General features: G+C 41.6%; 2 protein-coding genes across 2 annotated transcripts in view; one reads left to right on the top strand and one right to left on the bottom strand.

Annotated features, from left to right (window-relative positions):
• Nucleotides 1–7,249, top strand: part of kcnab1a (potassium voltage-gated channel subfamily A regulatory beta subunit 1a) — a 74,741-nt gene extending 67,492 nt beyond the window's left edge. Inside the window, exons 9-14 of the mRNA XM_070828976.1 lie at nt 1,596–1,681; nt 4,048–4,168; nt 4,497–4,591; nt 5,878–5,998; nt 6,414–6,502; nt 6,664–7,249. Of these exons, the coding sequence (XP_070685077.1) occupies nt 1,596–1,681; nt 4,048–4,168; nt 4,497–4,591; nt 5,878–5,998; nt 6,414–6,502; nt 6,664–6,753 (602 nt within the window). The 3' untranslated portion in view covers nt 6,754–7,249. The remainder of the gene's footprint in view (nt 1–1,595; nt 1,682–4,047; nt 4,169–4,496; nt 4,592–5,877; nt 5,999–6,413; nt 6,503–6,663) is intronic.
• Nucleotides 7,250–10,848: 3,599 nt separating this feature from the next.
• ssr3 (signal sequence receptor, gamma) lies at nt 10,849–12,984 on the bottom strand. Its single transcript, XM_070829096.1, has 5 exons — nt 12,766–12,984; nt 12,304–12,430; nt 11,627–11,725; nt 11,386–11,517; nt 10,849–11,126 (listed from the first exon to the last, which is right to left on the bottom strand). The coding sequence occupies exons 1-5, from the start codon at nt 12,896–12,898 to the stop codon at nt 11,060–11,062; spliced, it is 558 nt and encodes a 185-aa protein (XP_070685197.1). The 5' UTR covers nt 12,899–12,984; the 3' UTR covers nt 10,849–11,059.
• Between the last annotated feature and the right edge of the window lie 7,337 nt (nt 12,985–20,321).

Below are 20,321 nucleotides of genomic sequence, written 5' to 3'. Positions count from 1 at the left end.
GATATAGGAAAGACACAGCATTGTTTACTCTTCTTAAAACTGTGTTATTTCTCTTGGCAGGATGGTATTTAGTAAAGCATCTGTGTTTCAGGTTGTTAATTATCACATACCAAATTGAAGGGAAAAGGAAAACCTGCCTTCCTGATTATACATTCTTGTGCAGATCTATTCTTTAACTTCTCTTCCTTCTACTTATTCCTTCTTCTTCTTCCTCTTCTTCTTCGTGATTCTGCTGTTTACATTTTCCCTCTCTGTCAAGGTTTTCTTCTTATGATATTCCAGTCATCTTATCAAGAGGCAGTTTTGCAGCGTGAAAAACAAGGGTCCTCCAACAGTGCACCATCCTAGTATGATTGGAGTTAGCACAGGCCAATGATGAATAACCTTCATGACAGTCCTAATCTGAGTTTTTGTTGGCCCTGACTGCCGTTGGCTCGCACAGTCAGCAGTGTTTGAACTAATTGTGTCATTAAAAATGCAGCAGCTTGAATAAGAGGTGCTTTAGTGTGTGAGCTTGTTAGTTTGTCCTCAGAGCTTTGATGGAGGTCAGCAGGAAGGAGCGGCTCCAGGAGGCGTGGTGGCCTCGGCAGAGTTTTTTTGTTTTATTTTTTACTTACTACAAAGCTGGAGGGAAATGAAGACATTTGTGTGCCCTCAAGGCCACCCTTTTTGTTTTGTCCGTTGGCTTCTTTGTTTTTTTTTCTTTTTCTTAATTTCTTCTTCTTCTTCTTGTCTTGCTGTTTTTTTCTTGCCTGTCACTTCAATCTTCATCTTTTGTGAAAAAAAAGAACACTTTCTCAAACACTTTTTTCCTTTTTCTCTTTCACTGCCACTTCTGCTTTCTATAGTGGATTACATGCACAAGTGTGCAATGATTCACCTCACGCACGCGAAACAATAGTTTAAAGGACCCTGTCAATTTGTTTCTTCTTATTTTGTTTCACTCAGTAAGTTTAAATTAAGTCTGTTAAATTCTGAAATGAATTCTTTGCCTGTTCTGAGTGAATTAGGGCTTTAACCCATACACTGAACTTCAGTGAGAGAGAGAGAACAGAGACTTCCTACAATGTGAAAGGCTTTTTGCTGGGTTTCCCAGGGGTCTCAGGTGCCTAGCCTAAAAGCCTCAGCCGTTTTGTTGGAAATGTGTTAAAGGTTAATCCAGCAGGGATGGATGTGTTTTGTCTCTTCATAGCGCAGAGCTCAGTGCTATGGAAGCGCATTTCCGCCACTGTGGTGAAAAAAAAAAAAGATCCTATAAGTCATTATAATGAGAAACTTTCTCAAAATAATGACTTACTATCTCAAAATAATGAAAATGAAACTTTCCCATGTGATTATTTTGAGATAGTAAGTCATTATTTCGAGAAGGTTTCTCATTAAAATGACATACAGGATCTTTCTCTTCATCACAGTGGCAGAAATGGCTTCTATAGAATGTGGAAAGTAAGAGGAGGATTTCAGGAAAAATGTTACTGCTTTTCCAAAGACATCCTGGTGTTTTGTCTGTCTGTAAAGGGTGGAATAAATCAAGAAGTTGTTGATTCACTGTTGATCCAGCTGACTGACTTGACGTGGGCACGTGCATGTCTCTACAGAGATTGTTCGGGCCATGACCTATGTGATCAACCAAGGCATGGCGATGTACTGGGGGACGTCTCGGTGGACAGCCATGGAGATCATGGTAAGCAGCTTTTGGTGTCATTTCTGTGAGAGACAATATTCGTACTGAAGTAAAGATCAATGACAACAACATGAATGAAAATAATCAAATGGATCGTTTAGCTACTCACTAAACTCAACAGCACGAGGAGCAGAATTACTGCTCATTTCAAATTCAAAAAGTGAAATTACCAACTAGTTGCTGTTTGGCAGTTTTAAACTAAGGAATCAAATTTATTATTTTTGCAGTACAGTTTTTAGGGAAAAGTTTTCATGTCATTTTGGCAGATTAGATTTCACATCCCACCAACAGAAATAACAGAAGATAATCGCTTTGCTCAGCAGAAGCTCACATTACATTTGTCCTAAGTGGACTATTGTCCAGAGGCCCTAGATACATTAATAATGGAAAAGCAGGCCTGATTTCTATACCTTAACACTAGGGGTGGAACAACATGCTTCTCTCCCGATTCGATACTATTATGATACTTAATACATGGATTGCGATTTTTAAGCATTGGGATTCATAATTACAATGTACTGTGATTTTTGTTTACTTATTCTAACGCTGGACTATGGGGGAAAAAAAGTTGAATCATACACTTCTAAAGACTGTATATCAAGAGCCATATTTCCATCATTGCTACACTGCAAAGCAAAGTGGTAAATAAAATGTACACATATTGCAGAATGAATAAAAGATATAAGCTTTTTGAAGTAAACTTAAACTGCTACATATACAGGTATCACTAAACCCAGTGATCATGGTGCCCAGAAACACATAGCAATGGCCAACAGTGGGAGAGAGAGAGACACTCACCCATAAGTCACTTCCCTCGGAGAGTGAGTGCTACTCTTCAACAATAGCCCCGTCCTGCTGCCATGAGCTGGGACAGAATTATCGACGGATGTTCCCGACAGTGTGCCACTTTGCACCGCAGAGTAACCGGCTCGAAGTGTGTCGGGGGAGGGCGGCGTCTGTGTGTGTTTAAATCCACATAGTTTGGATGTAAAATGTGAAGGTGCGGCTTGTATTCCGCAGATGTTGGCCCATCTGTCATCGTGTCCTTTCTTGCTTCAGCTCTGTTTTTCAGAACAGATATGGTGTCGCATTACTCATAGACCAGAGCAATAAAAGCAGTAACTTCTTATTACCTCTGCATAGGCAAAAATGTCACGTCAGGCATTAAAAAAAACTAATTTAAGTACCAATACTTAAACGAATCGATTTTCTGTCCCTCCCCTGCTTAACACATTTTAACATTTCATTTTCTAATACCATCTTGGACAGTGAAATAGTAATGAAAGAGGAAGTAAGTAAGGAAGGGAGTAAAATTGGGATTATTTCCTTATTGTTTGAGGAAAAACTGGTGTTTCCAGGAAGTGTTCCAACAGAGACACAGCAGCTTCCTCCGGCTTTGTTTCCTCTTCCTGTGTACTGTGTGCTGCATAGGGCGTTATAAAGCCTAAAGTAACCTTCATGGACCATTCTCTACTCTCTCTCTCTCTCTGGTGGCTCTATCACTCAACACGATGCATTGACATCCCCTCGTTCTGATCACAGCGAAAGGGAGTGGATATCTTTGTGCAACACAAGCCCAGATGAAAGGCGTGTAATTTAGATAGCATCAATAATGACAGGGCAGGGGGGAAGGGTTAACACATCCTCTCAGTGTACGTGACAAGGCACCAGTACAGTACACACACACACACACACACACACTGACATGTTGTGCTGGCACGCACAGGCTCGAGGCACATGTCACGGGTTGTAGAACAAAAGGGCAACTTGTAATTAGCAAGCTGAGTGATGGCACCGACATTATCCGTGCGTTACGCTGACTAGATTCCCCCTCCTACTGCTCTCTCATCCTGACATGTGTTCCACAGCAGGAGAGCTACAAAATAAAATGTTTAAGAGAGCAACAAGCCCAACACGTTTATGTGCGCGTGTCTCCTCTGGCATGCTTTCTCAGAGGACGTATGCCAGAAAATCCAGATAAGACGACACAGAGGGAAATTTGACTTTGATGCCTCAGAGAGTTGTGATATGGAATATTGATTGGATGACTTTGAGCCCATCATTTGAATTTGTGACACGCCGCCTCGAGCTGATTAACACCTTCCCTCTCCCATGTCTTCAGAGTCTCTCCCATCAGTAACCCTCCAACCTTTGCTCTTGCCTGCCATCATCCCTATTATTCTTTCTCTCATTCTCTTTCCTTTTATTCTCACCACAAAGGAAACAAATGTATTGACACAACGTTACGTTAAACAATATATAAAAGGTTGCTGCTGCAGTGAGATCTAACATCCCAACAACCATCACCATTAATTCTCACCCTATTCTCTGGCTACCTTTTTTTTTTTTTATATATATATCTCTAGGAGGCGTATTCAGTGGCAAGGCAGTTTAATCTGATCCCCCCAGTGTGTGAGCAGGCTGAGTATCATCTCTTCCAGAGGGAGAAAGTTGAGGTGCAACTGCCTGAACTTTACCACAAAATAGGCAAGTATTGTTTGTTTGTGTGTGTTGTGGTGAATTAGTCAATGAATGCCTGATGATGAAATGTTTGGTCTTGGAAATAGTTTTTGGCATAAATATCCCATGGGTAGGACATCCTTGCGCTCACTTTGTCACTGATAAAATTAAGGAATTCATTAAACAGATGAATAATCATTCTCTGTTGCTCATTCCCTATGAGCTTTAATAATTCTCTCTTTTTTCATCTTCTCGTACATTTTCGCTTTCCTGCCAATGTTCTCGCACATTTTTTCCACACCTCTTGCTTCAGTGCATCCTCCTTTTTAACTCCTAATGGTCTCCATGGTGACAGGAGTTGGGGCGATGACGTGGTCACCGCTGGCGTGCGGCATCATCACGGGAAAATACGAAAATGGCATTCCTGAATCTTCCAGGGCCTCCATGAAGGTAGGAAAGACGACTTCATCGTGAGGGTAATCCGCTCATTTCCTGAAAATAGAATGATCATGTCAATCACAGTGAAAGCTGTGATCTTTACGAGATATAACTTGTTAGATAGTGTCAACTAGGGGGGGGGGCAAGGACTAGTTTCATGACTCCTCGGAAGCTGGTCTGTCCACATATTTGCCTACATAGTTTTAATTTATCCAGACTTCACAGGTCATCAGACCAAACTACAGTTTACATCTTTGTGTAATCTAGTGGTTCCCACAGCAAGATCACAGCAGAAATCTCCTTTTTACCAAATAGTTTTTGCTTGTAACGTGATTCCCTAAAGTCAAGTGTTCTGCCAGTGCAGTGAAAGTATTTCCCTTTCCCTTCTTCTTTTATTCTTATTATGTAAAATTAATATCTTTTTTATTTTTTTCATTCGAGGGCAGCAACCTGCTTCTTCTTTCTTAGTTCAAAATGAAGAAACTCATTCTGGAAAACTCTTGAAACAGTTCTCACTGTAGCTACAGACTTTGTCATTTGTTTTAAGAAAAATAAGTTTTGGGGATTTAATTATGGAGATTTTTTAACAGTGATGATCAATCAGACGAGATATCTTGACAAATACTTGAATCTTTCACCTTCTAAAAATCCTTCAAATTTAACGGTCCAAGAGATAAAAGTTCTCAAAGCTCATGTTCTGAGGCCATAACCTATAATGAGGTCACAATATTGAAATCCGATTAACTTAAATTAAATAATTAGAAATATATTGAAGTCAAGGTGTTTTTGCTGCTCGTTAAACCAGCCTGGATGAATGCAAAGAGCTGCAACACTGCAGGTTTGTTAGCATCAGCAGCGCGTATCTGCTGTGGTTCACCGTCAGAAAAGACAAACACAGGTTATCTAGCAGGGCGACACACAATAGTCACCTAATAGTCACGCTCTGACAATTGGCTTCCACAGATACAGCGGGCTAAGGAGGACAGCGGAGGTAGAAACTAGTCATGTCTGAAGTGACTGTAGATAAATGTACGAGGCCATGTCAAAGCATGAGCTGTGAAATGAGAAACTACCCAGCGGATATCTACTCTGAGCCAGCATATGGGGCACAATCCCTGCGGAAGGCTCCTAACACCTCTCTGATTGTACACTATGACAATTGTTATAAACACCACATTAGGCAGATGTCTTTAACTCTTAGAACATCTGGTAACGTTACACTGGTTATAACTTTGAATCCTGTTTTTTTTTTTTGTTTAATTAGCTTTGTTTTTCTTTCTCCTTCTCTGTCCCACCAGTCATATCAGTGGTTGAAGGAGAAAATAGTAAGTGAGGATGGAAGGAAGCAACAAGCCAAGCTGAAAGAGCTCAACCACATCGCAGAGAAGCTGGGCTGCACTCTGCCTCAGCTGGCCGTGGGTAAGACGTCTCCTCCTCATAACAAATACAGTGGAAGCTGCCTTTAGCAGGGCTTTGAAAAGTGCCCAGCGCTGTCAGACAGCAACCTTTTTAATGCAGGACGTGATCAAATCTATTTGTGCTTTCAACTGCGTAATTGTGTGTCCAATGCATTCAAGACAAAACAATCTGTAGAGTGCTTTGTAAAAATGCCTGGCAGTAATGTAAGGTTTACCATTGGTAGACACGACAAAAGGATGTCTTTTTATTTGCACTTTACTTTATGTTAAATTGTTAAATGGATCCAGGGAGAGTGAATAGAGGACTTAGAGTAAAAGCTCAGTTTTATTTGTGTGTCAGTTATAAGAAAATAACAAGCAGCAGTGCGCCATCAAGTGGCCGCTGTGTGGACATCAACCCCTCTTTCTCTCCCCAGCCTGGTGTCTACGAAATGAAGGAGTGAGTTCGGTTCTTCTGGGAACGTCCAACCCCGAACAGCTCACAGAGAACCTTGGGGCCATACAGGTGGGAACATGCAGAAACACACACACACACACACACACACACACACACACACACACACACACACACTGCTGTTGTTACCTTTTCTTGTGTTTTTGATTCCCTGTATTTTTCACTTCCTTTTTACCAGACATACTGAATTTCGCTTGCTCTATTTCGCCCAGGTCCTTCCTAAGATGACGTCTCATGTGGTGTCTGAAATTGACCACATCCTGGGCAACAGACCGTACAGTAAGAAGGACTACCGCTCTTAGACCAGGCTAGTGGACTCCCAAGAGGTCAGCCTACCTGCTTACCTAGCTACTTAACCATACTGCTACCGTGGACCCAATGTCCAATGTTTAAGTCCACGGTTCCCTCCTCGGGCCCCTCTCAGCTCCAGCTCCAGCCCATTTCAGCCTGGAACAGACAGCCTTGCTCAGCCCACCACTGCATACTGTAACCTCGTCTCAGGTCCAGTCCAAGTCAGCCAAGAGACGCTTACCAAACTCAGCTTTTTGCAGCCTCAAAACACAACTTAGTCCATTTGAGTAAATCAAAACGCTGTGCTCCTCAACCAAGGTGTTAACCTTTTCAGCGCCGCTCCATTCAAATATAACTATGCAGGGCTTAGTCTTGCCCATGTTACAGTTCAGATCCAGTGCCATGCTGACACCGTCCTGAGCACTACAACTCCATCCAGGGGCCTCCTTTAGAATTTTAATTAATCAAATTCATTCATCGACTCTTATAAAATGGCAAGGCCTGTTAGAACAGCTCCTGATAGTCTGCGATACACCTTCACACGGTGGGACACATTTACAGTTGGGGTTTAGCAGTACAGTATGAAAACTAACGCAGGAGTACAGTAAAAGTGCCTTGCTCAAAGGCACCTGGGTAGTACTTGTTGAGCGAGACGGTTTCGTTACTTATCCACTTATCTTACCAACATCCTCCCAGCTCAGCCGATGACTCAGACCCTCGACTCTCAAGCCTTCCTCTCTAATGCCCAGACTTCCACCCACGTGTAATTTAATTTGAGCACAAAATTCAGATTGAACTCACATTTTATTCGTAGGAATTACTGTACCACAGCAGACAACATCAGTTCAAGCACCTTAGACTTGTAATTAGATCTGCCTTAGAAATGGGGACCTGAAGAAGCTTCAGTTGCATGAACGTCCCCAGTCAGCTAGTCAGTACTTTCATTAAATTGCTAGTGCAGTGCAGCAAACAAAATTAGCATATGAACTCAATACTCTCACCTCTTGTGTCAGAGGTACGCGCTCAAGTCGTGGGAGAAAATTTCTTGGTTATTTTCCCGTGAAATGTGACACGTGACCTGCTCATACTTCTTGAAATAAGAGTTTTAAGAATGAGGCCTCGACAACCCACTTTTCTATCAGCTTGAAATAGCTTTCACCCACCTACCAAATGTACTCAGCCCCATATTTACAATATAACGGAAAGTATACAGTAGATATTATAGGCTGCAAATCCTGAGTGTATTAACCAACAGATGCATGTTTTTCCTGCTATAGTGTGCCTCTTGTTTCTTTTTTATACAAAGCACATAATGAAACAACAGAAAGGAGTTTGATCAAAAATACTGCAAGCTTGTCTGCTGTTTGTGACCGCCTGTGGAGCAGAGGAACTTCAGTGTCAGTGGCACTGGGACTTTAAGGGAGAGAGTGAAGCATGTCGCCCCTGTATGGTCTTTTAGAGGAACCGCTGCTCCGCTTCACTAGATTATAGAGGAGAGAAATAACGCTTTGCAATAGAAAATTGGGCAACTTTTCTCTCATTTTGCATTCGGAGACTGTTGACTTCCCTTCTGCCTATGAACTGAATCTGCATCGCTGATTGCCTCAATGAACCCTGCAGAAAAGGACTTAAGCGTATGATAAATAGAATAAATCTATGTAATAAAATTACAACTGGCCACTTGGCGGGTCATGATTATATTAACTGCAAAACCTGCTTGTTGTTGGAACAAAGAGGCATATAGGTATTGGGGATGTGGCAAAGATTACAGTATTTATTTTAGAGTAGTTAAGAAATATGAAATTTATTTTGAGATATTGTTTTTGTTTGAAACAATTATGGGGATGTTACATGTACATAAGATGTTAAAGCAAACCTTGTAACATAAGCAAAACCCTCCAGAAGCCTCTCTTGCATACGAGGACTTCACTGTACTGTATGGCTAACATATATATAAATAAGCTGTAAATAGACTTATGTTAGAGTCACTCTTCAGTCCATCCTCCTATAGCCTGACTTTACACTGAATTCATTTCTGTCTCCTGAAGGGTGTTTCATAGAGCTGTGTGTAAGGAGTGAGGGACGATTATGTTTATAGTTTTTGCATTGTGAAATCTGTTTTAATAATGGCATTATGTAGAGAATGGGCTTCTGTGCAGACTTCAGCACCGGCCTTGGATCATCTCTGAGCAGGTGGCTCAGCTCTCACAGTTCATGGTCGTCGCCTTCATGCATTGTTGTTCTGGTTCTTTTTCATCTGGAAAACAAGCCATCACAGAGATCAGCAGAAATGTTGGCCGGGGTCCAGTTGAGTCACTGTCTTGACCTCGGTGTATATTTGCTGACTTGTAGCACAAGCACCTTCCAGATTTTAATCAAGGGAAATTTCAGTGGGTGTAGACTTTTGCCAAAAACGCTGTTACGCATATTGGAACAATCCCCATGAGCATCAATAGGCAGTGTTTGGCTCCAGTTTATTGGAAGAAGTCTGCTCTCAAATAATAGTATGATAATGATAAATGATGAAGGATCATGAATAGGCTCTATTTCCATTGATGTAGTGGTAAAAACAAAGGAGGATGACCTGACCTTCACATTGTCACCTAAACAACCAGCCTTTTACTACAAAAAACAAAAACCTTCCAGAAGAGCATTTTCTTGCTCCTCTCCCCTAAAAGAAATAAAATAAATATTATTTAACACCCATTTGAATGCACTTAACAAAATGTGGTCTATAAGCTAAACTAAAACAGTAACTGGCAAACAGTCCGTGGATATTTACTCCCCAGTATGTCTGCTTGTTACATCATATCAGTGCAATATTCTTTACTGTAGCTCTACTGTAAATGTGTGATGTGTACTGACATGTGCGTTTAGTTTGTGTGCAAGTCAACAAGTCAGTGACCATGTTGGACCGCCGCCTGCCGGTATGTGTGGAGACTTCTCCGCTCGACAGAGTGCCTTGACTTGAGTCTCACTACAGGAATAAATTCAGGGATGTGTTTCATCACAAGTTTTCAATGGTGTTTGGATGCTGTGCTATAAAGCGAAAATAGAACAATATGTATGCAGGTTCTGGTATTAGATTATTAGACTGATCTACAATGTCACCTGTTACCTCATTTGGAACAAAAACCCTTGACAACAAAGCAGCAGGACCCTCACAACACCGATTCTGTAGAGAGAACGTTTGGGAAACTGAATCCTGCCCTACAGCTTGATGCAGTGTGTGGCTTAGTTCCATCTTGGCCTTCATTTATGCAAAATATTCTTACTATAACAGCTTAGTGACAGAGAGGTCACTGTGGTACTGATGCAGCAGCACAGAATATCATCACCTTCAACCAGCCTTTTGCTTCATGATGCATCACTTAGTCTTGAGAAGTCTTTACCAGCTCCTCAGGTTCTGCAACAATCTCTCAGCTGTTTTCTTTAAAAGGTAGCAAACAATACAGTATGCTTATGGGCACCGCTGAAATGTAATACATCAGTACATTGATAATTTAGGTTAATGTTGTCTGAGCGTAATGATAACGGGCATTAGCTGCTTTACTGTCGTCTTCAACAGGTTCACAGCCTGGCAAGTTGGTATGAAGGCCAAAATGGAACGAAGCTAGAAAAAAAATGTAGCTGCAGATAAATTTCAGCTCTTACTCAGATAACATGAAAAATCCTTCAATGTGACACGTAATTTTTACCCCAAGATTTCAGTTTCTGGTATGAAGCCAACCTACATTAATTCTGATAAAAATGTCTAGTGTAATCTATTCTACAGATCAGTGCTGTTTTCTACAGCATGTACATTTGTAGACGGAGAAGACTTGACATGGAGTTTGGTTCTGTTTTTGTTAAAGTGACATGCAAACCATCAGTGTATTATTTCTCTCCTGAACAGTGGTTTCTCTGTAAATATTCTATATGAAAGTGTGATTATAAATAAATGCATCGCCAATGGAAACAGTAGTGTCTCACTATTGCTTGTGGCATTAGTGTCTTCACTTGCTTCTCTAAACTGTAACAACATAATTCAGACAGTTTAATAAACATGCAAAATCACTTAATAGCTCTGAAGCAGACTGAACGGCACAAACGATCAACACAGAGGGTAAGTATACCTGGTTGCTTTATTTGTTACAAAAAACAGAAGACAGACCTGGAGAAACCATCCAGACATTTGATCATGAATTTCATGAAGTTGAAATGTGATATTTCAGTCCCCCCCCTCCTCAAACCCGTCCCTAACTTAAGTGAAAAACAATAGTGTAAACCCATCTTGAGCCCATTTCCTACCCAGTCCCATCCCTCCATCTTCCTCCTTTACTTGGAGCCTGTGGACAGCAGAGCGATGAGTCCTGAGGAGGCACTGATGGACAGAATGTAGTTGCTGAAAAGAAGAGGGTTAAGGCAAAAAAACAAGCACTGACAGAGCATTAAATGCATCCAGCTCAGAATTTGATGAATGTGTATGGAAAGCAGCATTGCCTTCTGACTGCTGTTACAACTGATGTGCTCATGCAAGTCGAGTGTATCAAAAAAAACTGCACTCATGTCATTTTAAGACAGATGCAATGTAGTGCGCTAATACGGTTTGTGTAATGCCTCTTTCCCAAATGTGACTGGTGGTGATGCGACCAAAAGGATACACGGTGGGGTTGAAGTTCTTGAGCAAGAAGAAGGAGGCGACGATGACGAGGACCAGGAAGAGAGTGTTGTTGTAGAAAATGGAGAAAGTGGTGGCCTCGTAGTCGGCGACCTCGTTCTTCTTCCACAGGATCCTACACAATCAGAACAAAACGCAGTGTCAGTCACTTTTCAGGGTCATGTCAGCGCAGTACGCATCCTGAGGAGGGAACCATGTAGCACAGCAGGTGACGCATGCTTCACCTCTCGTCTTTCTCCTTGCGGGACATCTTGCGGTTGTCTGCCTCGGACAACTTCCTCGTTACCTCCTTGGAAACGGCATCTTCGCGTTTCTGGGCAACTCTGGAGGATGAAGAGAGAAAAGTCACAAATACAGAATATATATAGGATTTCAATGGGAGGACAGATGGAAAAAGCACAGCCTCCTTTAGTTTTAAGTCTATATCAGGGGACTTTTGGAAAACTTTTGTCGTAAAATCTGTGGTTGCGTGCAGGTAGATGGGGGCAAAGTTAACTAATGTGTTCTGGGGCTATACTATGTGTTCCTTTAAAAATACTGAGTATAAAGCATTAAAACTGACAAGAGCCAATGAAAGAGTACTCTGAATCACAGCGGTACAGTCATTTGTTAGCAGACATCCAGTGATAAGAAGAAAAACCAGTGATTCAGTCAAACAACAACTCTCCCTTATTTGTTATATGATCATTTGTTTATCCAGAGACAGTTAAAATACATTAACAATGGTGCTGCACATTAGTTTGTTTCAAAGATTCCCCAATGTCTGTATTGATTATATTGATCAAATAAAAAAAAAAAAGTCTCTAACAGCAGTATAAACACACCCCTGGTCCAACCAAGATATGTGCAGGCAAGACAGACTGTAAAACCCTCAGATGGGACTAATGTTTATCCCTCTTACTTGTGCTTGAGAACAAACTTGACGTTCTTGTAGGCGAAGGCCACCAGGTAGGTGCTGACCAGAGTCATCACAGCGTACAACACTGCAGACTGGACAAGATCCATGTGCCAAATCCTCCAGAACAGCCCTAGAAAGACAAAGCCAATCACTATTGGTGAAAAGATCAGGACAGTAGGTACACAGCATGTAGACCACACATGTGCTGTAAACTACTAGCTAACTGTACTCTTTACTACTATTATGCTAACGTCCACTAGCATCCACAGTAACTCATCCACTCACACTATCAGTCAATAATGACAGCAATCTGACTTTTTCTTATCATAACTACAATTCATCATAATTATTATGCTTTTTTGTCTTTGAAGGTGTCTCAGGTATTGAAGTTCATTCAGTCAGCCTTTCCTAACTTACTCGGTGTCAGCTAACGCTAAGCTAGCAGCAGCTCTGCCTGGTACTCACAGATGGGGATGGCAGAAACGATGAGTGCATTTCCGTAGAACAGAGCGGTGGACTTCGCTGAGAGGTTTCTGCTGAAGTCCTGGAGGAGAAGGTCTTCTTCGGACTGCTGCTTGTTGCTGCCTTTGGGAGCCATGTCTGCGGGTGGACCGGTGTGTCTGCTGCTCAGCTCTGGACTCAAGCGGACTGACACGTCGGTGTACGAGGACAAGAGGGACGCGTCAGCACAAACCCGGAAATACTTTCTTCTTCGTGGTTTAAAAACGCTTCAGATTATTGCTGCCCTCAGCAGGATGGCAAAGGTACTGCACCTGTAACACGTGGCCACAGATCAGCCTCACCAAAAGGTTAGTTCACCAAAAACACACATTAAGTCTTTTTTTTTCTTCTCTTGGTTAATTTTAATGTGTTTGATGTCTAACATTTACTCTTATATACTGGATTTGAATGGACCTTTATTTGTGGTCCTCACTGAAGGGAAACATACTAGCATCACCTGCTAGCCTACTACAAAACATATGAAGGAGACATTCACAACAGAGAAACCATTTGATAGACAATAGTAACAAAATCTCTGTTGCACTCTGGTGGCATATGTTTTGCAATCTGCCATTTAAATTGAGAGAGATAGAGAGGGTTGTAGCACATAAAAAACTTTTGAAACTTGGTTGCAGGAAATCAAAATCATTTCACTAAAAGAGAAAATAAGTTTTTATGTAACTTGAGTGAATTGTCTCTTTAAACCTTTTCTGTTTTTTAAGTTACTTTATTTCTTTCATTCTTTAATCTTTTTCATTGTGCAGTTTGCGAACAGCAATGTATTTACATAAAATGTGTTCATATTCAAGAGCAAAAACATGTCAAGGACAACAAAAACACAGTTACATTTAATATGACAAAGAGACATAATTAAGACACAATTAAGAGAGAGAGAAGAAGAAACACAAAAACACAAACAACAAAAACTCCTATTAACTGGAGTTACTTCCGGATATTAAGCTGCTTATTATAATCTTCAAATATCTCTGTTCCTCTTTTCTGTAGAATTCTTACTTCTCTGTGAATCATATTCAACCCTGCACCAAATTCCATCTCATTACCGTCATATCAGCACATTTATGTGAACATGCGATACCCCAGTCTTTATTAATTTAATAAAATAAATACTTTTATCTGGTCAGAAATTTGCCTTCCAACCTCTTAAAATCTTTAACCAAGCTCTCATCCACTGCCTTTTAGTTCTCATCCCCACGTTCCTCCTTGGAAATGTTGTGGGAGGGAAACCCCCAACTTGGGCCAGAGACTGAGTGTCAATCTTCTCATTCCAGTGTCAAAAACCAAGGAGTAAATCTTCCAAATAGGCACAGGGAGACTTCAGCGCAGTAGATGTTTATTGTCGACAACAAGCCTGAGACCTGAACAAGGTAAAATCCTGAACAGTTCTAACACACAATGCGAGGGTCCCTTCTTTTATAGCCCAGCCAATTAGAATATACCACACCACACACAAAGAGGAGTTTGGCCCTCTGACCTTAATTTGACCACTTTGACATACCTGAGGAATTTCCACTGAGCAGTTATTATTGTTATTTATCCTACAGCACCTCCTGTTGACACCATTAGGTTCCAATTCCTCCTCAATACATTTTTAAAAGCAAAGTATTCACTCCAATTTACACCATTAGGTTAAAAACAAAGTGTAAAATGATACTTTTAAAAGTATAAAATGTGATATTTGGTTACATTCTGGTGACACTGTTTCACACTCATTTTGATTGGTTACACGTTCCATTACCTTTGTTATTTGATCAACCCTCCTGTTATACTAAACCATCGTGTTACATATCTTGATCAACACTTAATCAATACATTATACATTATGTGATATCTCAATATTTGACACCACAGAAACTCCATAAGCACTGCTCTCCCTTCTTCTCAGTGTTATTTAAGTGCTATTTAATGAAATAAACCTTTAAGAACTAAACGCTGCCACTTAAAACATCTTATCTTTGTCATGGTTTGAAGAGTAAGCTCTATAACAGCTCGATTAGGGCTCCTGCTGCAGAGTGCAGGATTCAAGCACTTGCAGGATTCACATTTTGCCCACTAGAGGTCAACCTCTACATGTCTGTACTTGTCAGCTTAGGGATTCAGCTGACGCACATTTCCTGAGGGACTGGCAGTGAGTGCAACAGTAGATCTGCAGGTCTTAAGTCAAAAGGATTACCAACAATCAAGGAGAGTAAGGTCATGGCCTCACAGTGCTCATAGTGCTATAGTGGCAAATAAAGACTGGATATTTAGCATTTTAGGGTTTTTAAAGAGGAGTAACATTGTGTAGTGAGGCGGATATCATACAGTAGGGAGAGATCTGAGTTACTTTAGAAGATGAGCTTTAAACACTTGCGGCAAAAGTTTGGACCGACTGGAGAGGCTTTTTGGAGACTGAATGAGATAAATGAACGTTATCTCCCTCAAAGGGACAGGAGCAAATAAAATCCTCACAAACAGGTAAGTAAATGAGGCTTTCTACCCTACAGGCCTGCTGTAGAGCGCTCACACACACACACACACACACACACACACACACACACATGTTCAAGATCCTGTTTAAAGTTCCTGCTCTACACATCCTCATCTGACAAACACGCCACAGTCCATGGTGTGCACGAGAGCGTGACCACGCAGCTACAGATGCACCACCCGTTAGTGAAGCATCTGCAAAAGTCCCTTCTCTTCCTTATCTCGTCCTCTGAGGCCGTCGCCTGCCTGCCGCTGCAGACGTTTCAGGTCTAGGGAAAAAACAGACAGATATTCGGCCTGCTGCGGCAGCCACCGCAGTGCTTAGCCCCCCGCTGAGCTGTTCTCTTTCTTTCTCTGTGTTTGCAAGAGCAAGCAGCATGTGTATGAGACTGAGTGCATGGGTTTGTGTGTGTGTGTGTGTGTGTGTGTGTGTGTGTGTGTGAGTGTGTGAGTGTTAGAATGCAATGCAGACAGGCAGGTTTGCGTGACGTCCCTGTCTTTAAATGGGGATAGAGCTTAGGGATTAAGCGTGCACTTCAGGGGTGCAGGAAGGAGGCAGAGAGGAGGAGAGGGAGGAGGTGATGCCAAAAGGGCTGCCAACGCAATACCAGGCAAGCTCTCTCTCTCTCTCTCTCTCTCCCATATGTGTAAAGTGCATATGTTTGAGCCAGATTACTTTGGCTTTTGTGATACCACAGACCTAACCACAGGGACAAATACACACACTGAACAGCGACAGCCAACAGGGAATATGGGGAAAACACACACACACACACACACACACACACACACACCGACTGGCACACAGTGGACTCCTGCGGGGAAGTTTGTGGGTATGTTTTAGCTCACTCCTATCGTAGCCTGAAGAGCATTTATGACAGATCACCTATCACAGTGACAAATTCCTTTTGAATTATTTTCTCTCACTAGCCCAAAGCTAAGCCCCACATCTCTTACATCTGCATGCCACAGCACTACATGTTGCATGTGTGTGTGTTTGTGTGTGGTGATTCAGTGCAAAAATATTGCTATTGTGCCATCGGCTTTTCAAGGCTATGAGATCAACACGAATCTCTTAGCACATACTATTTATCTGTGTTAAATGTCTGTAAAAAAAATCCCCAGAAATAAGTAATTCTCCACAGGGTTGGTCACTATGGAAGTCCCCTGCCTCTGCAAAAATAATTCACAAATGGCATAAAGTATGACTGAGCAGGCGTGTGGTCACACAACATCCTCTGGCTTCTGATGGTTAAGAGAGGAACGTTTATTAATCTTTTATCACTGACATGTGGCAGGAGTTCTTAAGTTGGAGGGCTGGAGAGTTGGAGTTTATAGTTTGTTTTCCTTTTCCTCAAAACCTTTGGTTTCTTAATTTCCTTTCTGAGCCCATTCCAAAGAAAGGGAGCCATACACAACACTGCTTTATTCCGCTAACTACGGCTAAAAAGGAGCTGATGTTTGAGCTTGTGAAAAACAGTGAAAAAAAAACGTATTTGTGCCACAAGATATACTATCTTTAGACAAGCTGAATCAAATCAAATGTGTTTGTAGAACATTTTAGTCTAGTCAAGTCATCTTAAGCTCTTTAAACACAACAGATTTGATTCAGTGTGCAAAAAGTAAACATAGAATACACGAAGCTGAAAACACTTCCCATAATCAGTTATAACCATGCTTTGTTATGTAAAACAAAAGAGGTCACACCAGCATTTAAAAAACGGACATTTTTGGAAAAAAAATGAATCCATATATTCACCATGAGTGGATTCACTGGATGGGACAAAGTAAATCAGTGTTTTGTGTCAAGTTTCACTGGTGACTTTGTGTCGTGGACCAGTAAGAGACTACTTTGACAGTGCTGACTTTTGAACAGAGAGCAGAAGAGTCAAGAGTCCTGGAGAACACAGCTACAACCTTTTCAAAAGCTTCAAAAGAAGAATTACACAAATGAAGTCAGGTCTCACTTAACTTAACTTAATTTTAAGTATCTGCTTTTCAGTCAGATATGATCATAATTATGTAACAAGAGGTAGTTCAGCTAATGTTGTTACTTCTATATTTAAGATTTCTATAGGCAAACATAGATTTTTCGGTCTGAGGGATCTTTGAAACAACAGCATATTATTAGTGTACATCATGAGTGGGTGGCTATAGTGTTGTATCTCCTGTAATCATTGTCAAATAAATCTACCTGTTTATCTTGTTTGGTGCAGCCATGTGAGTGATGTCCATGTCACTTCATGTCTTTTTGTTTGCCTGGTCTCAAAGGGACTCAGGTTTTTAGCAGTGGGGGACCAAGTCCTCAGGAACAGGCCGGTGAGGCATTTTCGGCATAGTGGCCACAGTCAGTATTGCAGGTCACATTACACTCACTGGCCCAAAATGACTTTTTCTGAAACCCAATAATTTCAAAAAGAAAATGTTAGAAGTGTCTGTGTTCCAAGAGCGTGTGGGCGTTGTGTTGTGTTGTGTTGTGTTTTTGCTACTCAATTTCATGGAAGAATGGATAAGTAGAACGGGAGGAGGAAGCCCATATGAGCACCGGACATCGCTGGCATTACCTTTTTTTCACTCGCCGTCTCTTCTCAGGCATCAAATAGCGATGCGATGATATTGAACATGACAACAATGGCCTTAAGTCAGGCTGAGGAGATGAATGGAAACAGAGGAGGCTGCAAAGTGAATGCATCAGAGGAGGAGAGGGCAGACAGACTGGAGCACCTGTGTGATGGCACTGGAGGCGCCGTGCAACTGTTTCAGGGAATGGCTTTCTTTTCCTTCCCGCGCACACAAAATGCACCCATAATGTCTGTCCCTTTCTCAGATATTTGCTCAAACGCTTGCATGTCCACTCCTATCTCCTTCGTATCCTGTGTTTTATGATCCCCCTTCGGCTCAAAGGCACGGAGGAAAATGTGATATGGTAGAGGTGGAGAGTGGAGGGTGGAGGTGAGGGGTGGGGGTCCCTCAGAGAGATGATGGGAGGAAAAGGAGTGACATATTTGTCTTTTCAAAGGATGCCAGACATGTGTTTACACTTTCTGCCCACTTTCACCATGAACGGTTTCCTCACCCTCGGGGTTGCGCACTTGCGTGTGAACCTGCATGCAAGCATATGACTCTGTGTGTGTGTGTGTGTGTGTGAGTGTGTGAGTGTGTATGTGCGTGTGAGAGAGAGATGTTGAGAGCCCAGAGACCAAACCTAAACTTTGATCTATTTTCTCCATTCCCTCTCCTCGTAATTGGTTGGAAAATGTGTTGGAGTTAAGGCAGTAAAATGTGAGCATGCCACTATACACACATACACACACGCAAAATCAAGATTGTTTGCTTGTTTTTTATGGCTATGAATCCGTAATCGTCAAAATAACTCTTTTAAGGACAAGATATTTTATGGAAGGCTTCATGATATTGAGGCCTATTTCAGAAAAATTACTATATACTTCATACTGTATTTCAATGGAAATGAAAAGTGGATTCATTTACACACTTTAAGGGGGGAAAGAAAATCTTTTATTTTGTAGTGCGTTTGTTTCCCAGCTGATGATGATGACGATGGTGTGAGTCATACCGTAGGTGTGGAGGTGTAGCTGTGGTCAGATAGACAGTTTTATCATTTATTTATCAGGTCAGCTAGACCCAGGCAATGAGATTCATAACTACCCAGACTGCGATGACACAGGCTCAGCTTCCCCTGGCAGAGTTATGGTGACCCTCCAGGCAGAGCTCAGTCCCAAAACAAACGCTCACGTGGTTCATTCCTTCACTCCAATAAACCCCAGATTTCACAGTGTGCTCACAGAGAAACAAAAAGATAAGATTGTACCGCTCTGTTTTAATGTGTGCGTACAGACAGGGTGCACCTCTTGCCTGTTCACAAGGCTGTTTGCTCTAGAATAAATCACGTGGGAATTTACTGTATATCCTTTAACAAATCTAATAATGAGAACGCCAAGAAAAGGACATGGTGTATGTGTGTGTGTGTGTGCGTGTGTGTGTGTGTGTGTGTGTGTTAGTATGTGAATGTTTAGCCAGTGTGCAGAGACATGAAGGCTAACCTGCTGCCAACTTGGCTTGTCTTAGAAGCAGAGAGAGAGCAGAAGATGTTGACATTTTGGCAGTAGAGGGAAGCTGCTGTTCCATCTGCATCTGAAAGGTCACTGCGGTGGGTTTTGGAGCACAGCATGTGTGTGATTGTGTGATTGTGTGTGTGTGTGTGTGTGTGTGCGTGCCTCTGTGCCCGCCAAAAGCAATGTGTTTAATGTGTGTGTCTTTCTCATCAATTCTGTGTGAAAAGAGCAGAGGAGAGCTATAAACAAAGATGCTGGAAGTGTTGGGCATAGCACAAACAGAATAGTAGGAATCCACCCCCATTCCCCCAACCCCACCCCCACCCCCGCCTCGCTCTCACAAACACACAGACATTCAGCCAAACACACACATTCTTTCTTCAAAGATGTTTATAGAAATTATGTAGGAACAGCTTAGCAACAAACTTTAGACATTTTTAGTTCAAGGAATACGCCAACGTTTTGGGGAGTTAAATGAAGTTAACCACGAGCATGATCAGTTTAATCTTTGCATTCAATACAGAGATAGTTGAAAAGTTTAGCCTGGCACAGCACAAACACTGGATCAACAGGAGCAGGCCAATCCTAAAATACTCATTACATTGAAAAATGCATTATATACATGATTAAAATAACGTTAGTTGGTAATGTATCAGCGGCCCCCACAGATATATGATTTTACTGCTTTCTTAGGAGCTCAGACCTCTCCGTCTGAGAGCTCAGCTCCCGTCGGCTCCCTCACAACTCAAACATTAATTACTTTTTAGGTCACGCAGGGGCAGAGGAAACAAGCACAGCACTGTTGTTGTGTTTAATGTATTTAATTCACACATCAAGCAGACATATGGCTACATTATTATCATTCTAAAGTCATGTTTCAGGCAACCTATGTCCAATATTTATTTCTTGGTTTTGGTCTCTACCAGCACCTGATAGCTGCCTCTTAAGCTACACTGTGTT

The sequence above is a fragment of the Pempheris klunzingeri genome, chromosome 4 (genome assembly GCF_042242105.1).
Source record: "Pempheris klunzingeri isolate RE-2024b chromosome 4, fPemKlu1.hap1, whole genome shotgun sequence".
NCBI classification, from domain to species: Eukaryota; Metazoa; Chordata; class Actinopteri; order Acropomatiformes; family Pempheridae; genus Pempheris; species Pempheris klunzingeri.
Note: the sequence above shows the minus strand (reverse complement) of the source record. Positions and strands in the feature narration are given on the sequence as shown.